Source organism: Leptopilina heterotoma, unplaced genomic scaffold (assembly GCF_015476425.1).
Source record: "Leptopilina heterotoma isolate Lh14 unplaced genomic scaffold, ASM1547642v1 Lhet_81, whole genome shotgun sequence".
Lineage (NCBI taxonomy): Eukaryota > Metazoa > Arthropoda > Insecta > Hymenoptera > Figitidae > Leptopilina > Leptopilina heterotoma.
This window is the reverse complement of record NW_025111185.1, coordinates 3,087,150-3,108,849: the sequence shown is the minus strand read 5'-3', so window position 1 is coordinate 3,108,849 and position 21,700 is coordinate 3,087,150. Positions and strand designations below refer to the sequence as shown.

At 27.5% G+C, this 21,700-nt stretch overlaps 1 protein-coding gene across 2 annotated transcripts in view; it reads left to right on the top strand.

Moving 5' to 3' along the window:
* LOC122511166 (cadherin-related tumor suppressor) overlaps positions 1 to 21,700 on the top strand; it is a 152,551-nt gene that overhangs the window by 76,905 nt on the left and 53,946 nt on the right. For both annotated transcript variants that reach the window (XM_043626242.1, XM_043626243.1), the window contains one exon: positions 18,381 to 18,734. In XM_043626242.1, coding sequence (XP_043482177.1) covers positions 18,381 to 18,734 — 354 coding nt within the window. The remainder of the gene's footprint in view (positions 1 to 18,380; positions 18,735 to 21,700) is intronic.

Below are 21,700 nucleotides of genomic sequence, written 5' to 3'. Positions count from 1 at the left end.
AGAATATTGCCACAATAAATGCCGTATTGTTATTAATTAGTCGTAAATTCATAATTATAAATAATTTAACAACAAAATGGTAAATAATATTAATAAATAGTTATTATTCATAAAATATTTCTCTTCTTAAAGAAATTGTATTAAAGAAGGAGACTAACAATGGATATAGTAACTGAAGTAGAAAAAAATTGTTTATAACATTTAAAAATTAAACAATAAACAATTACAGTAAGTGTGCATTAGATTTTCATATTTTAGTACCTAACGATTGGAATCTAGAAATATCGCAAACCTATGAAAATAAACAAAATTGCTGACGAGGGGAATCGAACCTACGACCTACGGACTAACAGACTAACCACTAACACGCTCTAACCACTATGCTAACGACACATGTGTACAGTAAAGTATTAACATCTCAGTATCATTCAGACATACAATTATTGAGTCAAAGATGAGAAAAAAATAGGGATACGTTAGAAATAATAAATTGAAATAAAATAAATTAAACTAAATTTTTAATAATTAAATTAAATTACTTTACTTATTGCATTTAACATTTTACGTAATTCTTAAATTACGTGGTAATTTTTTAATAATTTTTTATTTATAGTAAGAAGTATAATAGTATTTTAATAGGAACCAAATTATTATTGAGATTTAAGTTTAAATTTTGTTTATAATTTTAATTTGTTTAATAATTTATTATTTACAAAATTAGACAATTGTGTTAAATTGTTATTATTAAATTTAATAAGAATAAAAAATGAACAACTGAAAAGTAAAATATTAATGTTTTCAATAAATTTATATTTATAAACATTCATAAACTTTTCTTATAATTTTTTTCAAGTTTATGTCAAAAAAGCAATGTTGGCAAAGAGCGTTGTGAACAATTTTTCTATACCCAGCCAGCACTTGCCGCCGTGGCTTGTCCAAGCTTTGGCGAAACAAAAATTCTGTACTGCGCCAGCACTAAGTGTCGAGGCTCGGCTAGAATACGCCGAACAATCGTCTGAGTACTAAGCCAGTGGTGAACATCGGCACTACACTGGCATTTCCCATTGGGTATTTTCTCTCAATAACCTGACGCTAGAAACTTCCAAAAGGTCTTAAGTGCACTTTAAGACGCAAATGCGCCAAAAAATAGGTTTTTGAGAAAAGTGGGGGTAAGGATCTCAGAAAATGTTTTTCTTGGTATTTTTGACCATGGAGTATGGTTTTCAATGTACTTTGCCCGATAAACACGATTCAAAGTCCCGAAATTGTCTAACACGTTTAGATTTTGAGAAAAGTGGGGTAAAGTTCCAAAAGAACGTGTTCTTTCAAAATATTTTTTCTGATTAATCTGACGCTAGGGATTTCCAAGAGGTATTAAGTTAAACCTTGAATCGTGTACCGATTAAAAACGTTAAGTCCCATTTACGCAAGACTAAAAAAAATAGAGAATTTTGAAAAAAGTGGGGGGTAAAGACTCAAAAAATAATTTTTTTGGTATTTTCGACTTCGGAGTGGTTTTCAATGTATTTTTGTTCTCTGAGCACAGTTTTGCATTCCAAAATTGCATAATGCGTGAGGTTTTTGAAAAAAGTGGAGTTTTTGGGTCTTTACTACCACTTTTTTCAAAATCCTGACATGCTTCGCAATTTTGAAACTCAGAATCGTATTCAGAGGACAAAAATACCCCATTTTAAGTGGGGTGAAGTAGGAAAATTCCTGCATGGTGAATAGAATGTAGATTTAGAAAATCTAACTGAGATTCGAGCGAATGGAATAAAATTATAGACGTACAATACTCGTCTGAAGGCAGCAACACAATTTTATGTCAGAGAATGATAGCGTACAAGAAACTTTATTAGAAATCTCCATATCAACCTGGAACTTTAATTCTCTCAACAATAAAAATTCATTCTCAACTCATGAAAGTATTATATCGAATTTAATGCCGAATGAGAGGAGATTTGAGATCGATTTTATATTTCCAAAAGGATAATTAAAGTTTGGACAATGTTTTTGTGGAGTTAATTTATAGAGTTTCTCCGTATTTAAAATGCCAGTTAAATCGTAGTTAGTGTAGTTAGACAGATTTGTAGTCGGCCATATTTCACTGTGTGTAAATTAGAATGAGATTTGGCGGGTTTTTTTCTTTAGTTAACCGGAGTACACTTTGAGAGGCCCCGGTAAAAAGCGACAGTTTACAAACGAAGGAGCATTAATGACCCTTGCCGTACGTTGCCATGCGTTGCCATAAGGCTGTAACGCGCGTATCGTATAACTGACGCAACTTTCTCTCGGAAGCTCGGAACTCGATTGCATCGAGGTCCATACGAATGGTGGTTCGTTGCTTGCATACTTTTGCCTTCCTGACTGACCAGAGCCTGATATTTATTACATTCCGTATACCACGCGATCGCGTCCAACAACTAGTTTATACTTTATACTCCCGCGATTTTAGATATATCTTTTTATTTTCACAATTCATTTTAAAAATAAAAATAATCTGTGGTAAAATTCACGCATTCTCTTTATCATTACGACATAAGGACTTTACATTTATCTGAAATTGTTTGAGTTGTGAAAGAGTAAAAAATGGGAATGTGGGTTTATATATTATTTTAATATTAGCACTATAGACATCGAATATGTAAGAATTGAAATATTGAAGGCACTGGCGAGCATATGCGGGAATTGCGTGACACAAACTCTCCGAGTTTGGCTTTTTCTTTTTTTCTTTCTTTTCTTTTTTTTTCTTTTTGGGACCGTCTGTGAAAATAAAACACAAGAGTCAAAAGCACTCGAAGCATCTCGTTTATTATGCGTAGCATAGCATAAGCTGTTCGGTGATTGACACCTGCTTCAATCGAACAAAAAGAAATCGTTTTATATTGCTGCGGATGAACCAAACCAAACATTGATATATCCTCTCGATTTATCGATTTTGCTAAGTGAAATTTCTCTTATACTCGTATCTAATATCTTTAAAAAGTTGTCGTTTATTAATTTAACACGTACACTTAGCATATAACTTGCATTTTAAGCGATGTGCGAATTTTATTTTATTATTAATTAACGAACGATTCATTAATCGCACAAGCGTAGGAATTAATTCAGGGTTTCCACAAAAAATTAATTTTCTTTTTCCCTGATTTCCAGACTTTTTCCTGAATTTCTGGTCGATTTTGGCTTTTTCCCTGAGCCTAAAAAATATTCTGATTCACTCTAAAAGTTATTAAATACTCAAAAAAAATCTTCTATTACATTTATTTACGAATTTCCTTAATTGTAAAATTGTTCAAAAACACCAATCATTTCATTTTTAAATAAACATTTAATCATTATTATTTTTTCATAGGAATTAAAATTCTTTAAACACATTCAAAATCAAACCCTTTTGAAATTCAATAACTCATAAGAAAATTATTATAAAATATGAAGAAATCCAGCACTCCGAGTCGAAGTTTCGGAGTGTTCCAAAAGATGACCGAGTAATAAAATCATGATTTTATATTATAAGAATATTATTACTGCGTAACTCCTTCAAAATTATGTTCATCATTTCAATCCAATTAATATTTTCTACAATTTTTAAATAAAATTCTTCTTTAAATTAATTGTTTAAAAAAATTTTTTTTAAAAAGTTCTTCTGGAGAATTTTCAAATCCATTTGTTTACAATTCAATTTTACGTTAAATTTCGATTATTCATAAATTATTCTTCAATAATTAAATATACATTAGAAAATGAAAACTTGAAATAATTTTAAAAAATTTCGATTAAGCTTTTTGAAGAAAATTAGTTCCATAGAATTTTTAATGAAAAGTATCAAAAATTCAGATTTTTAAAGATTTTAATTTGAAACCTTTACAAAATTCAATTATTATCTAAAACTTTAACTGAAATTAATTTTTAAATAAATTTTTATTAGAAAATTCGATACGAGAAATCAATTACTTAAATACACAAACATTGGTAATTTATTGAATAATTGAATGTTTCTTAGAAATTGAATTCTTATACATAAATTTTACAACAAATTTTAAAATAATTGAATTCTTTAGACAAATTTTAATAAAATTTTTAAGAATAGGTACACTGTAAAAAAAGGGAGTTAAATTTGAACTCCCCCGGGGGTCTATAAAAGTCGCACCCATTGGGGAGTTAATGCCAGGGGAGTTAAATAAAGAGAGTTAAAACTTCACACCCAAATGCTAACTCCCCAAGGAAAAAATAACTCGCGCGGGTGTTGAATGAAGGGAGTTAGAAATTAACTCTCTTTTGGAGTTGATTTTTAACTCGAAAAATTTCACTCCCAACTCCCGAGTCCGTTAACTCCCTAAATTTTTTACAGTGTAATTACCATATTTTGAGGAGTTCGATTAAAATTGTATTAAAAATTAATTGAAATTCTATACAGTAAGTTTTATTATTTATGAAAATAATTGAATTATTGCGAAGAATTTTATAGAAAAGTTGCAAACAATTGATTTCTTTCGAAAAAATGTATGTTAATTCTATTTTTAATAATTGAATTCTTGTGTAATTTTCATTATTTTAGAAAATAATTTAATATTATGAATTCATGTAGAATTTTGTCAAAATTTTTTTTAAATAATTGAATTTTTTTTGGAAAATTTTTAATAAAATATTAGAAAAATTTTTGAAAAATAATTGAAATTTTGCAATGAATTTTATTAATTTTGAAAGTAATTGAATTCTTATTATGAACATTGTTATTTATGAAAATAATTGACTTCCTCTGAATGATTTTATTATTTATGGAAATAATTAAATCCCTGAAAAAGAATTTTAAAATTTATAAAAATAATTGAATTTTTGCGAAGAATTTTATTAATTTTGAAAATAATTGAATTTTTCTAAAGATTATAGTTATTTACGAAAATAATTGAATTCTGCAATGAATTTTATAAAAATTTCTGAATATAATTGAATTTGGACGAAGAATTTTTTTATTTATAAAAATAATTGAAATGTTGACGAAAATTTTTTTTTTGAAAATAATAGAATTTTTGGAAATAATTTTATTGAAATTCCTGAAAATAATTGAATTTCTGTAGGAGACTCTTTTATTAATTTTGAAAATAATTGAATTCTTGTGATGAACTTATGAAAACAATTGAATTTTGCAATGAATTTTATAATAATTCCTGAATATAATTAAATGTCGACGAAGAATTTTCCTATTTATAAAGATAATTGAAATGTTGACAAGAATTTTTTTTTTTGTTGAAAATAATTGAATTTCTGAAAAGAACTTTGATATTTATTAGGATAGTAAGAATTTTTTGAAATAATTGCATTACAATTTTTAAAATAAAAATTAATTTCAACGGAATTGGAATTAAAATTTTTCAAGAAAGTTATACGCTTTTAATTTTTTAAGTGATGGGCACAATTTCTTTTTTTTTTTACCTTTTTAAAATTTAAATACACGTAGCTCGCGTGTTTTCTTTAAAATTCCGTGATACTTTGTTTACGTGTTTAATAGTATTTAAAAAGTCATCCAAGTGTTGCATGTGGAAAATAATGTACAATTAAGTGTTGGGATTAATTATTATTTTATGTTGAGAGAGTTTTTGGTAATAACATTATTATGACCTTGTGACATGAGTGTTAGAAAAAGAAAAAAATCAAGTTCACATATTATTGCGTGGAGTTCTGAAAAATTGTGGCGTAGCCGGTAGCATTGGCGGCCCTCTTTCAATTAATAACGTGATCATAGGTTGTTGGTATCTTCGTCAGACAAGCCCTCCCCCTACCGCCTTTGCCATCGCTTCTCCTTAACCCCCTTTCACTCCTTCTCAACTGACTCGCCTTTTTCTTATTTCTCTTCGTTTTCTCTTTCCTACACCGCTCGTTTATAACAACTATACGTACCATACGAACTTGCCAATCGACTCTCAAACAATTTTGCTTCAAAATCTATACAAGTCTCGGATTTTTCCCCATCTGTTATTGCAATCATTTTTATTCAATGTTGCAAATGATTTCATTCTCACGTGGAAGTGGAAGTGAAGTGAAAAATACTTTTTAACATTTTTAAAGTTTGGGCAAAGAATAATGGTGAACTATGGGAAGAAGAAAAAACGGTTCATTTCATATTTTCAAACTATTATAGGCAAAGTACGGCGAAAAGATGAATAAGAAAAAATGTGTTTTTTGCATTTTTAATAATTGAAAAAAGTAGATTATTAGTGGATAAATGGTCGAAAATTGTGAGCGCTTGAGGTGGGGCGGAATTTAGTCGATTATTATTTTTTGTTTGCCAACAAAAGAGAAGAGCGACTCAAGCGACTCAAGCGACAAAAGAACAAAGGGAACAATAATGACAATAAAAAATGATATAATAGGACAAATAGGTATGGCCGCACAGCGCTTGTGTTCGCGGCGAGGACGCTGGGGCCGCGGAGACCGTTTCGAGTGCTCGGTCGGGGATCAGCGGATCGGATCGCGTCGCCCAGCGGGGGTTTCTGTGGGTCATGGAGGAGAGTCCCATTCTTTCATATATACTCCATTCCTTCGACCTGTCTCCTCTCACTCCCCTAACGGGGATCCCCCTTTTTCTCTATGAGGGGTCGCCTTCGGTGCCTCCATAGGCCACCTTCGGTCCGGACGACCGCCTCAGAGACTAATAGCTCGCTTTTAACTTTACTCCACACACATACACACACACACTTACATACATGACTGCTCTCCCTTCAGTTATATTCATTTTTTTCCACCGAAATCTTCTTAAGAGTTTCTCATAAATTACGTAACACTTGCTTTTTTCGTTTATATGTGCCTATATGTAGATGCGACTTTTGAACCATACATGACGTGGAAAAATTGCTCTAACAATTATAATTAATACCTGCTTCTCATCTCTAATCGTTCACTTGAAAAAAATATACTTTACGAAAAATGTTTAAAAAATTAAACAGGATTGTCACTGGTCAGGGAAAAGTTAGGGATTTTTATTAAAAGTACTGAAAAAAATTTAATTTTTAGAATTCATAAGAGAATTCTGTATTTTTGTGTCTATTTTGTTTGCCTTATAAACTATGAAATTATCACAAGTTCCAATACAAAAATAGGGTGTCTACTGGTCCTTAAAGTCCTGAAAAAATGAAAATGAAAAAAATGAAATGTCCTGGAATTTGAAAAAATGGCCTTAAATGTCCTTAAATGTCCTGCATTTTGAACTTTTGACTTTGAATTTCCCATATTTTTCTTTTAAATATTCAATAATTTCAAAATGTTACTCAAATTTAAAAAAATAATTTCTTTGATTAAAGAAATTGGTATCTACAATTTATAGATTTTTAACACTTTTTATAATAAAAAATAAAATAGATATTTTTGTTCAAGAAGGTTAAGTTAAATTATTATTATAATCTCCTCAAATCCATGATTTTTAATTGGCATCTACTATTCTAATAAAATTTTCCAAAAGAATTCATTTATTGTTTAGGGAGCGTTCACAAATGATGTCACGCAATTTTTGGAGATTTTCAACCCCCCCCCTCCCCCCTGTCACGCAATTTTTGCAATTTTATATGAGAAAAATACATTGTGTCACGTTTAGTAAGACCCCCCCCCCCTACCCTCCAAAGCGTGACATCATTTGTGAACGCTCCCTTAAAGCACAATTTAATAAAATTCTACGCAAACATTTAAATATTTTTATAAGTAATAAAAATTTCACAGGAATTCAATTATTTTTATAATATTCATCCCGAAAAAAATTTAATTAATTAAAATTGTATTGAAAATAATTTACAATTCTTATAAAGAATTGTATCAAAATTGTTAAGAATGATTGAATTGTTTCGCAGGATTTCATTAAAATTTTAAAAATAATCGAGAAATTTAAAATATATTTTTTAAAAAAAGAGAAATTTTTTTTTAATTTGTATAAAAATTAATTTAATTTCTTCGAAAATTTTGATATTTATAAAAATAATTGAACTTTTGCGAATAATTATTTTATAAAAATTTTTGAAAATAATTGAATTATTTCTACGAATTTTTCACATGAATTTACTTAGGTTTGAAAATTTTAATAAAATTCTTCGCAATAATTCAATTATTTTAATTAAATTTCTTTGAAAAATGTAATTATTCTTAAAAATTTTATTAAAATTTGTTAAAAGAATTCAATTATTAAAAAATTTGTTGATAAAATTATTTATTAGAATTTGGGTTAAAATTTTAGATATTAATTGAATATTAAAAGTATTATACAATTTTTAGAAATAATTGAATTTTGAAGAGGTTTTCTGTACTTTTTCAAAAATTAATAAAAATAATTGAATTAAAGAAGAATTTTAGGTAAAAGTAAATGATGAAAATAATCATCTTTATGCAGTTAATCGGTTATTATATAGTTTGTTTTGATTGAATTTGATTTAAAAAGAAAAAGGCGCACAATCGGAAATTTTGTTTTTATAGCGAAATTAGTATCATTTTAATTTTTAGGTATTTGAGTGATTCTATCGAGAAATAGTTAAAGCGGAAAATTGCAACTCAAATGATAAAATGTGTGGATCTTTTTACTTAGAGAGTAACACCCCGAGGCGAGTAATAATCCTCAAAGGAATTGCTGTTTAATGATAACGTTCAGGAAAAGTGGTACAGTTGTTTGGAATCTTAATCTCCAAAGGCAAGAAAAAAACGCTCATAATATAATTTTAGTTGAGTTATAAAATTGATAAGCATGAAGTTTAACGTTTGTGCGCATTTAGACATCAATTTTTACGTTCATTCCGTTAGAATATTAAGTACAGGGCAGTGCACAGTAGCTGAGTAATTATTTATATTAATAGTGTCATATTTTCATATATACTGCTTCCAAAACAAGATGCATAAAGAGGAAGTGAAGAGGGAGGAAAAATTAAAATATTGTTTACAATATTTAAGAAATCGAAGATGTAACGATATATGATGATTTTTTTCCCTCCTATATGTGTAATTTGAAAAAAATGAAAGAAGCCCCTTAAGTTCTCATCGTGGTCACATACGCAGCGGTACCATACACTATATGGTTTTTCTGGTACGACAGGATACGAGAGTATTGGATTATAAAGAACGGGTCGTTCGTGCGAAATGCATTGTGACCACAAAGTCGGGTCAAATGTCCAATATAGGAAGGATGTCAGGGATAATAGCCATGAAAGGATCGAGATTTGTCAATTTGTACCGTCTCCATCTCCTCCGACAGTCCCACCAAAAATATGCCAAGGTTTCGTCTTTAAATTTTATTATTTATCGCCTTTTAATTCAGTGTTGCAACAATATGACAAATGGGGATTAACTTTTAGAAATTTTTAATAAAATCCTTTTTTTATTATTGAAAATATAAGACTTAATTGGTACAGTAAGAGAAAGCATATAATCGTTATACAAAGTTGCATGTTGCAATTTAATGTTCCTCTCTCTAAAAACAGGATATATAGAAAGAGACTCTTGGGATTATTAAACCAAGTTGAGTATAATAACCAAATAATGTTGGGGTTTTAAAAACGATTGCCCGCTTGGAGAAATGGGGAAAAAAAATTGTCAACTTGGTATGTCTTGGTACCATTAATTGGTGAACGGTGGCTCCTTAGATTTTTAAGTTATGAGCAGACGGGAATCATAAGTTGTTGTCGAAGACACCGTGCGACCCTCGTCAGTGTGTGAAACTCGTTCGTTGAGTATATCCACCAACACAAATTTCATACATAATAACCTATACACCATCACTTGGAAAGAGAATTTTTTTTCTTCAATTTTTTACACTTCTGTGGGGCATTCATAAATTTTTGCATGTACAACAGTTCTTTGGTAATTATTGGCATTTTTCGAATAAATATATATGTATAGGTATATTGATTGATTAGGTTATTGAGAAAATTATCCCCCCAGAGGATATAACAGTTCTTCGGTCACTGTTTACTTTTATTCATCATTTTACACTTTTTTATAAAAAAAACTTCTTTTCTCGAAGAATCCATTGGAAATTCTGTTTGAGCATTTTAGATGATACAAATAGTTACTGCAAGGAATTTTATATACATTTCATTCCTGGCATAATCTCTCGGAGAATAATGTGGCCTTGGGACGGCATGATAGATCGGTTCAACGAGTTCACGTGGTTGGTGTAGTAGCTTAATGCTGGACATTGACTTGGAATGAATCGTGAGAAAGTTCATTTTTCGATGTAACTCTCCTCTCCATGCGTTGTGCACTTTATTGAATTCGCAGTCACGTACGGAATATACGTATACATGTGACCATCGCTGAAAGTCCATTATCACGAAAGTGAAGGTTAAACACGGTATCGTCGCATAGTGATTAGATTCAACATCGATTCCATTCTGTGAAAGAATGAGGAGTGAATTATGTGTCAATACAATTGTGCTCACTTGAGAAGTGGAAAATACTTGGAAAACGCGTGCTAAGCATATATTGTCTGCCTTCGCAGATTCAAGTGACAGACGCATTGACAACACTGTTAGAGAGGAATAATAATTTCTTTGAACAGGTGTCGTGTGTCTGGAGAAATTCGCTTTGGGATAAATTACTCTTATACTTGGAATGCTAATTTTATACGCTGAATTCTTTTCAATTCTTTGCAACACTAAAAACTAATTGTATTATTCTTGAACACAGTTTTTCTAAACACTTTTCATTTGTTTTCTGTCTCAATTTGATATCCTTAGAAACACTGTGAAATTAAAAGAAGGGTTTTATTAATAAACACACTTAAAGTGTACTGTTTTTTAAAGCCCACTTGTTGATTAGATTAACAGGCTTCGTACTCGATAATTACACAGGCACACAAAAAAAATAAAAGTGGTCTGTTTATTAAACCAGACCTACATGTCTTGTATATAGCATTTTTGCCCGCTGAAAACGAATATGAAGTCAGAATTGCTCCATCACCTTCTGTTTTTTTTAAATCGAAAAAACTACACTTAAATGTACAAATTCAAAGTTTAAAGTAATGTAAAATGTAATAACAGATTGTTTTTTAAAACAACAATAAATTTATGTATGTACTTCTCTTACAGCAACTCAAAAACACCCCAATTTTTTGTTTAAATTAAAGAAAACTACCCTTAATTAAGAGGATAAACTCAGACTTGACAGGAAAACAAAAAAAAAAGATTAACTTTTTAAACAGAAGCATACGTTTCTGTATTTTTATTTTAACAGCTCAATTCAACTGTTTCGAAAAAAATTTAAGTTCGTACGAAGAATTTCATTAAAATATTTGAAAATAATTAATTTCTTTCCAGAAATTTAATGAAAATTGTATTGAAAATAATTATTAAATTCTGATAAAGAAATTATATTAAAATTTTTTTAAATAATAAATTGATTTCTTTCGAAGAATTGTTATGAAATTCTTAAGAAAACTTCCATTTTTCCAGACATTCATTTAAAATTATTGTATTATAAATAATTGAAACTTATTAAATTAAATTAATCAAATAATTGCGAATTTCGGAGTAGAATTTTAATATTTATAAAAAGAATTAAATTCTTGCGAGGAACTTTATTCAAATTTATTTTAATTGTTTAATTCTGGCGAAGAATTTTATTATATACGAAAAGAATAGAATTTTCTGGCAGAATTTATTGTATTAAATTTTTTGAAAATAATTGAATTTAAATAATGAATTTTTTTATTTGTCAAGATAATTGAATTTTTTCAAAGAATTTGATTGGAATTTTTAAAAATAATTGAAATTCTGCGAAGAATTTTATTATTTATGAAAATAATTGATTTTTCGAGAATAATTTTAAGAAAATTTTTGAATATAATAGAATTCCTGCGAAGAATATTTCATTATCCATGAAAAGAATTGAATGTTCTATATATATAGAAGACTTGTATTAAAATGCAAAGGATTTTATTATTTATAAAAACAATTGCAAAAAATAAGTGTTAAATATGTTGCGTGTAGTTTTCAGATGGTGTTGTTTTAACACAATTTTGGTGTTATTTTAACCCCATTTAAAATGTATATTAAGTTAATTCCCTCCAGTGTTCATTTAACACACTCGATTGTTATTTTAACACCAATGTAGTGTTAAAATCACACAGTGTCGGTTAAAAATGTTGCGTGTAGTTTTAACACTACTTTTAGTATTATAATAACACTTCTTTTTTCCTGTGTGATGTCTTACGTAGAACTTTATAAAATTTTTGAAAATAATTGAATTTCAAACAAGAATTTTATTGGAATTTTTAAAAATAATTGAATGTTTCCAAAAATTCTTTTAAAAATTTGTTTTTAAATAATTGAATTCTTTTGTGGTAAATTGTATGAAAATAGTAAATATTGGAAATAATTGAATTAAGGAAAATTATTACACTGTTTTTGTCAAACATAGAAAAAAGTTGCTTTTAGTGTTACAAATCCAGAAAAAGTAGGGTAGAGGACCCCAAGGTGGCCAGGTTTGTTTCTAACAGAGACATCGTTAATTTTCGATAAACAAATTTTGAAAGCATTGTTTGTAAAGTGGTACTATGATTTTTATGTAAAATCACTTTTGGATTTTTTTACAATGTAATATTTATCAAAATATATTATGGAAATCGTAAATTCTATCGATTTGGAAAATTTTATGATTAATAAAATAATTTAGTTTTTAATGTATATGAAATAGGATAAATAATTAACAATATTTTAAAATTGCTTCTTTATAAGCAAAAAACAGAGTTTGCAACTATTGATTATGTGATTATAAGCCAAAAACGATACATTTCAAATAAAATTACCTTAAATTGATTTTTACAACTATTTTTTTAATGTTTCAGTGAATTTTTGAATGGTGGCCACCTTGGGGCCACTTTTTTTTAAAGCAAAATTTCAGCTGTTTTTCCAAAGTCGCCTAAGTTTTATTTTCCTTAGTAAAATAAGAAATATTTTTTGCTAAAAAGTTAGCTATAAAGTGATACAGTTTCAGGGCATATATTATTAATTATGTTATATAATACTGTTTAGGAATTACAGTCGTTCAAAAGATGGGTGGCCACCTTGGGGCCCCTTACCCTATCAAAATAGTAGGAAATCGTAAAAAAAATTATAGTAAATAGTATAGGTATTAGTAGATGACTACAAAGCCTATGGATATTAATCATTGACAATAACGAATCTAGTGAGTATTGAGTATATGTATACAAATATACTCAATATTGTAGCATGAATTTTTCTTTCTCTCTTGAAGATAAGGGTAATCTTGTATATAAAAAAAATGATCAGAGCATAAGATATAATTTTTTTTTTGCTTCAGCATATCGATACATTTTGAAAGTGGCATGTCATTGTGACTGTTGGAAGAAAATACAATCGTGTGAGTGTGTGTGTGTGTGTGGAACAGCATAGCGCCATCTTTATCCAACCCGGTGGTCGTTTTGATTCTTTTTTGTGCCAGTTTTAGTCAGGCGCGGCTGGCACAGTCACTATATTGGTTTGATAATTCGAATAGGAAATCAGGCAGGCACCAGACAGAATGAATAAGATCGGCCATCTTCCTTTTTCAGGTTTAGAATGTGCATACTATACGTTCCACCTGTGAGTGCCTGTGAGTGCCTGTGAGGAGGATCGTGAATCGAGATGGTAGGACTTTCTCTGACAGTTTGTGGGTTATACCTGTTGTTTGATCTTCTTCATACGATAAACTTAGAAACGACCCAGGTCGATGAATCCTCCTTTTCAGATTTCATTCTGAAATTAATACATCAGAAAATTATGTGTTGGGAAAATGTCGATATTAATAAAAACAATGTATTAAAAACTTGTTTAGTAGCATTACATTTTCTGCTTTTAATTCACGTTCTTATGATATTAAAGCTATAAGTAGTTCTAATTTCGGTTACGGAAGGTATGAGGCAAATACTATTAATGCTTTTAGTATTTTTGATGAGAACGATTTTGAAAATTAGTTTTCAAGTGTGCCATTTTGAAATAAGCCTGTCTATTAGGATTACGTGGGCAAGTATTGGAATGTTTCGCTAGGGTATATCTGAAAAAGGTAGACACGGGAAGGTTGGCTTCTTTCCTTTCGTTTCGAACGAATTCTTAGCATGCTGTGCCGAACTGGATTCAATATAAAACTACCAATCTTATATTTCTTTCTATAAATCCCCTATATACTTCTTTCATAAAAACAGAACATATTTTTCATTATTCAATATAAGAGTTTTTAAATACAAATTATAAATAAAGACCAAATATTTTGAATTTGTAGTCCCTTTTTTAATTTTAAACGGTAAAGAATTAATTTCTCGTAACGGATGATAAAAACTCTTCTAATAGTACTAATTTCTTCTATGATCATCGTAATGAGCGTTAAAGGAGCAGCTCCTTCAGTACGCGAAAAAAAATTGCTCCTACCGGTTGGATAACTGGTTTTGTGTCCTGTCATAAAAAAAGATTGGTTGAGCTTGTCATACAAATTGTCATACCGCAAAAAATTTATCACATATTAAATCATTTTTATTGTCTATATAGTCTTGACTCGAAAAACCTTTATATTTTCAAACAATCGAAAATTTCCAGACAATATGCTATTTTTAAATATTTTATTTCCTAACCTAAAACTTATGTAATAATACAACTATGCGCAATACCTCTCAATATTTAATTTCCTACAAATATTTGTGTAAATAATTATATTCACTGTAAAAAATTATATAGTGCTTCTCGACATGTTTTATTGCTCTTGAATGACCCTCTCGAAAAGGTCAGGAGAGAAATGTGGAAGCACTATGAAAAATTAGATTTGCACTAGAGCAATAAATAAAACGGCTTATAATTATAACAGTTTCTAAATATGTTAAGAGAGGAACCTTGAAATAATTTCTTGTAAGGAACATGTTGAACTGTCTGATAGTGTGTATAATATAGACATATATACACTTCTTCGTTAACATAAATTAACTGCCTGAAAATGTTTTTCCTGCGGTCACTTATAAGCGACAAGTTCATGTAACTGTTATCAACTTTTCTTATTGAAAAGGAAATAGTTTCGGAATAATTGAAATTGACATTATCTTTTTTTAAAACCAAGCGAAGGGAAAAAACTCTTTGTCTTCAAGAAAATTAAATAAATTGTAGTTAAATTATGTTTGTACCTTTCTAAAAAGTATAGGAATTACGGAGGAATATATAAATTTAATAATCAGGGTTGCCACAGGTCAGGAATTTCATTGAAAAATCAGGGAAAGTAGAATTAGTCAGGGAAATGATTGCAGAAATTCAATTAATTTCAAAAGTATGTATAATAAAATTCTTTGTCAAAATTCAATTATTTTCAAAACTCGTTTAAATTTCTCGTCAAAATTTCAATTACCTTTATAAATAATATAATTGTGTTCCGAAATTCAATTATTTTCAAATAATTTTATTTTTATAAATTTCTTCTTATTAATTCTTTAAAAACAAATTTTTATAAAATACTTTGATGATATTCAATTATTTTTAAAACTTTTAATAATATTTTTGTCAAAAACTCAATTATCTTTATAAATACCAAAATTCATAGTAAAAATTCAATTATTTTCGAAAATTTAAGTACAATCTTAAAAAAAAAAATTCAATTCTTTCAATTATTCTCAAAACTTTTAATAAAATTCTTCGCAAAATTTAAATTATTTTTAAAAATATCAAAAAAATTGTTTTAAAAAAATCAATTATCTTCATAAATAACAAAATTCCTGATATAAATAAAATTATTTTCAAAAATAAAATTATTATTTAATATCAATTTTCAAATTACGATTGGGCTTTTGCCCGGCGTATGCTTTTGAATAAATAAATAAAAAATAATAAAATTCTTTGCCAAAATTCAATTATTTTCAAAAATTTTTTTAATTTCTCGTCAAAATTTCAATTATCTTTATAAATAATATAATTCTGTTCCGAAATTCAATTATTTTCAATTAATGTTTTTTTTATAAATTTCTTCTTATTAATTCAATTATTTTCAATATTTACTATTTCCATACAATTAATCAAAAGAATTCAATTATTTAAACATAAATTTTTATAAAATTCTTTGCAGATATTCAATTATTTTTAAAAATTTTAATAAAATTCTTGTCAAAAATTCAATTATTTACCTGCATAAATACCAAAATTCATAGTAGAAATTCAATTATTTTCGAAAATTTAAATACAATCTTCGAAAAAATTCAAATCTTTTCATACAAAATAAAATTCTTCGGAGAAAGTCAATTATTCTCAAAACTTTTAATAAAATTCTTCGCAGAATTTAAATTATTTTTATAAAAATATCAAAAAAATTGTTTTAAAAAATTCCATTATCTTCATAAATAACAAAATTTCTGATATAAATTCAATTATTTCAAAAATTTAATTAATTTAATTCAATTTCAATTATTTTTAATACAATTTTAAATGAATTCTTCATTAAATGGAATTATTCTTGAAAATTTTATATTAATAATTTTTCGACAAAAGTCAAATATTTAAAAAGCTGTTGATAAAATTCTTTACGAGAATTAAATTTTAAAAAACATTTAATTATTAAATAAATTATTTATTGTATTTAAATAATTGAATTTTCCTAAAATTTTCTAATAAAACTTGATTTCAAAATGAATTTTTGTTAAAATTTTAGATAATAATTGAATATTACAAGCATTATAGCGTGAATTTGTAGAAATAATTGAATTTTGAAAAGGTTTAAAATTATAATCTTTGAAAATCTGAATTTTTTATACTTTTAACTAACAGTTCTGTAGAATTAATTGTTTTTAATTTCTTTTTAAATTATTGAAAAAAATTTATTTAAAGAAGAATTTTAGTTAAAAATTGTAGAAAATAATAATTGAATTGAAATAATGAAAATAATTTTGAAGAATTTGCAGTTACAATTTTCTTAAAACATAAAATAACGATTTTATCACTCGTTCATCTTTAATTATTATAAAACATGAAGAAATTGAGTGATCGATATCTTCTTGTTTTATAATATTTTTATTAGTTAATGAATTTCAAAAAGGTTTGAATTTGAATCTTTTGAAGAATTTTAATTCCTATAGAAAAATAATAATAATTAATAATTTATTGAAAAAAGATGTTATTGATGTTTTCGAATAATTTTACTTTTGAAGAAATTTGTAAAAATGTGATAGAAAATGTCTTTAAGTATCTAATCATTTTTAGAGTGAATCAGAATACTCTTTAGGGTCAGGAAAAACGTCAAAATTTTGTCATGGTAATCAGGAAACAACAAGGAAAAAAAAAAATTTTTGTCGCAACCCATCTTGTAGTTAAATTATGTTTGTACCTCTAAAAAGTAGAAATTACGGGGAAATACATAAATTCGATACTTTATGTCACCACAATTTCCCATTTTTCCAACTTGATGGTGAACAATATCTTTTGGGAAGGAAATAAAGAAAAGATACCAGTTTTTTCTAATGGGATTTCTTTGTATAAATAAAGGAAGCGAAGAAAAGGTTTCTTCGGTCTCTTCTGTGAAAATTGAAAAAGAGAACTTGAGAGACTGAATTCTATCTGAGAAACAATTATGATAAGACTAAACGTGGCAAGTGTTCGTATAGTTAACGTGATTAAAATACGACTTGGGGTTGAAAATATGAACAAGGAAAAGAGTTTCTAATCTTGGCTTTGGATCGCAGAGGAGAAGAATATTGTAAACGAAAAATGTCCGACTATTTCAGGTTCTTAGACCCCTCTGACCACATAGCGATGAGATTTACAACTATTTCGCATTTTTCCCGTTTCGTTTCTTTGAATCCTGCGGTGACAGCCAATGACTGAAATAGCATAACGAATGTTATAACAATATTTCATCGATCTTTTGGCGCGATAAAAGTTGGATACCTACATATAAGCTTGACATCCTCGTCCGTCTTTTCTTGGTTCCTCGATCAATCTTTAATCTTTTCGTTCTAAATTCTCCATGTTTTTTTTATTATATTTTTTTTTCAATGATATAACGTCGGGAGATTTTTTTTCTTCATCGATCTTGTATGTAAAAAATTCAGAAGTTAACTATATACACGTGTTACGAAATAAATTGTCAACGATTTTATAGATTAAAAATATCTTAACAACGCTTAGCCTGATACAAGTTTTAGACTGCGGATCTCGGACTTTAGGAACTTTTTAAAAATATTGTTGAAAATTGTTTACGATTTGGTTTCGACTTTGCTTTACGATTTTAGTTTCGACTTTGTTTTACGATTTGGTTTTGACATTGTTTTACGATTTGAGTTTTGACATTGTTTTACGATTTGAGTTTTGTCTTTGTTTTACGATTTTTGTAGTTTGGTAAATCTTGGTATTTGGGTTTGGCAGAAGTTTAATTGGGTTTAATTTTGTTTTTCGCAGGTGCGTGTGACAGTACTGGACAAGAACGATGTGGCGCCCACCTGGGGAGCAGAGCCTTGGAGATTCGAAGTTTCCGAAGAAGCACCGCCAAATACAATTGTCACGGTATTGAAAGCGCACGACCCCGACACAATTGGCACCCTCACCTACACTCTGGTACCAAATAGAAAAACCGATAATGTAGAAAATAACAATTTACTGCAAAACAAAGTCGACAGTCCCTTTAAACTCGATCCAACGACTGGTCAACTTCGTTTGGCGGAAGCGCTCGACCGAGAGACAAAAGATAAATATATTCTTCGGGCTCGTGCTGACGATGGAGTGCAACACACGGATATCACCTTAACCATTGTGGTAAGTCTCAATTTATTATATACACGAAAAGCGTAAATTTTAAGCATTGTTTCCCCTTTTGTGCTTTATTTGTTTTCTATAAATATCAACCAACAACTATAAACACAAAAAATATAAGCATAAATATATCAATACACCATCAAAAATTTTAAATAATTCATTTCTTTCGACTAATTTTAATAATTCAATTCTTACGAAGATTTTTACAAATAATTTTTTAAAGCATTGAATTTTTTCCAAGAATTTTCATAAAATTTTCAAGAATAATTACATTTTTCATATTAAAAATAATTTAAATTCACTTAAATCAATTAAATAATTAAATTAAATATTATGAAAATAATAGACAAACATAATAAAAAAAAAAAATTAGTAAAAATACAAATTCAACTGTTTTGAAAAATATTTAAATTCGTACGAAGAATTCCAAATTACAATTTTTGAAAAGAATTAAACTCCTTCAAGAAATTTAATTTAAAATGTATTGAAAATAATTAGTAAATTTTGATAAAAATATTATATTAACATTTTTTTAAATAATTGATTTCTTTTGAGGAATTGTAATGAAATTTTTAAGAATTCTTCCATTTTTTCAGAAATTCATTTAAAATTGAATTAAAAATAATAATTGAAACTCATTAAATTAATATCATTAAATATTTTATATAATATATATTTTATATAATAATATATATTTTATATAATATTTTATTAAAAATAATTTAAATTATATAAATTAAATTAATCAAATAATTGAATTCTAGCGAGGAACTTTATTAATTTTTTTTAATTGTTGAATTCTTGCGAAGAATTTTGCTATATATGCGAAAAGAATTGAGGAGATTTTTGAAAAATTTTTGAAATTTTGCCAAGAATTTTATTAAAATTTTTGACAATAATTGAATGTCTGTGTGGCATTTTATTAAATTTTTTTGAAAATAATTGAATTCCTAAAAAGCATTTTATTATTTATGAAAATAATTGAATTCTTGTGAACGATTGTTTTAGAATTTTTTAAAATAATTGAATTTCCAAGAAGAAATTTATTACTTTTAAAAATAATTTAATTCTTATGATAAATATTGATGTTAGTTATGAAAATAATTGATTTTGAAAAGAATTTTAATAAAATGCCTCGAAATAATTGAATTTTAAGGGCTAATTTTATTATTTATCTACATAATTGAATTTTTTCGAAGAATTATTTATGTAAATAATTGAATTCTTGAGAATAATTTCATTAAAATGTAAAAGAATAATTGAATTATTTCATAAAAATTTCATTCAAATTGTATTTACATAAAATAATTGATTTCTTTCGAACAATTTTATTAAAATATTTGAAAATAATTGAATTCCTGTAAAAAAAATTCTAATATTTTTGTAAATAATTGAATTCTTCCAAAGAATTTTAAAAAAAACATTTTTTTAAATAATTGATTTTTTCAAGAAATTGAAATTAAAATTTTAAGAATAATTCCTTTTTTGTGCCATTCCTGTAAAATTGTATTAAAAATAATTGAAATCTTACGATGAATTTAATTATTTATGAAAATAATTAAATTCTTGCTTAGAATTTTATTAAAATGTTTAAAAAGATTTGAATTTCTGTGAAAAAGTTGTTATTTTTAAAAAATAATTGAATTTTCTATAAGAATCACCTAAAAAATTGCATTCAAATATTTATTTTGGGCGTTCATATTTTTATTGTTTTTACAACGATTTTCAAGAATTAATTATGGAAAATATTTTTTTAATTATTTGTGTGGCATTGGTACTTTGACTCCAAAAAGAAATTTTGCATCAAATTAAAATAAATAAATAATACAAAGCTTTTTGTAAAATGAAGCATTTGGGGAATCGTGGGACACTTTTTTTGGGGAAGTATTTGTTGCTTGTTTTTGGCGATTTAATTGCACAATTTGAAGAAAAAAAATTTTATGTAAGATATTGAGCTAAAAAAAGTGTGGCCTACAATACCCCAATCTCCTTTAGGTTTTAGTGGCTAAAATCTAAAAAAAAGTACCCAAATAGTAGCATAACGCAAATAAAGTATAGTAAAAATAGTAGGTTTTAGTAGATGAGTGCGAGTGCCTGATACACATAATATTTATAGAGAGGAATTTATTCAGAGAGACAGCGATAAAATCTGACCCTTTACACAAAGATTTGAAGTTCCGATAGGCACATAGAATGTAAAATTGTTTTGACTTCTTAAAAGAGATCTCTTTATTCAGCATCATTGATTGGGGACAATTTGTTATCTCTTTGATGTCACAGTTTCTATTGAAGTCGATTTTAGCAACGGAAACACTAAGTCTGATTTATGATTGGTTTCGCTTATCAGCTTGAGATATCTTTAGCATTAGTGATCAACGTTATTTTCTATATTCGAATCGATGTGAGATCAAGTACAAGACCTACTTAAACGAATCGTATTGCATGAGTATAATAATATATGTTAAACCAGTCTCTTTCTTTCTCCCTCCCTCCCTCCCTCTCTCTCTCTCGCTCGCTCTTTGGAAAAAGAGAGAGAGAGAGAGAGAGAGAGAGAGAGAATCTGACCTTAACCTTTCGCTAATCCGCTTCTGTACACCAAAAGCTTTATACCAAACAAATTTCACAGCCATCATTAAACATCATTAATTTAATGTTGTACTTAAGTTTCAATTTTGATAAAAACTTATGAGAGATTTCAATCATCCTCGAGTTCTTTTTTAAGTGTAGGCGAGTGTAGGTAAAATTAATACCTGCGAAATGCTTTTATTTACTTGTATTCGAAATCGACACGTTATGCCAATAAGTGTTCATTTTATTTGGACAAATTTATAATTTTAATTATAAAGCACTGTTTGTGAGTCCGTGTTAATAAATTGAAAAGCGTTAAAGTAATTTATATTCTGAACAAGTGGAATGTTATATGCAAAAGTATTGAAATAAATCTTTGACGGAGAGTGTTGACTAAT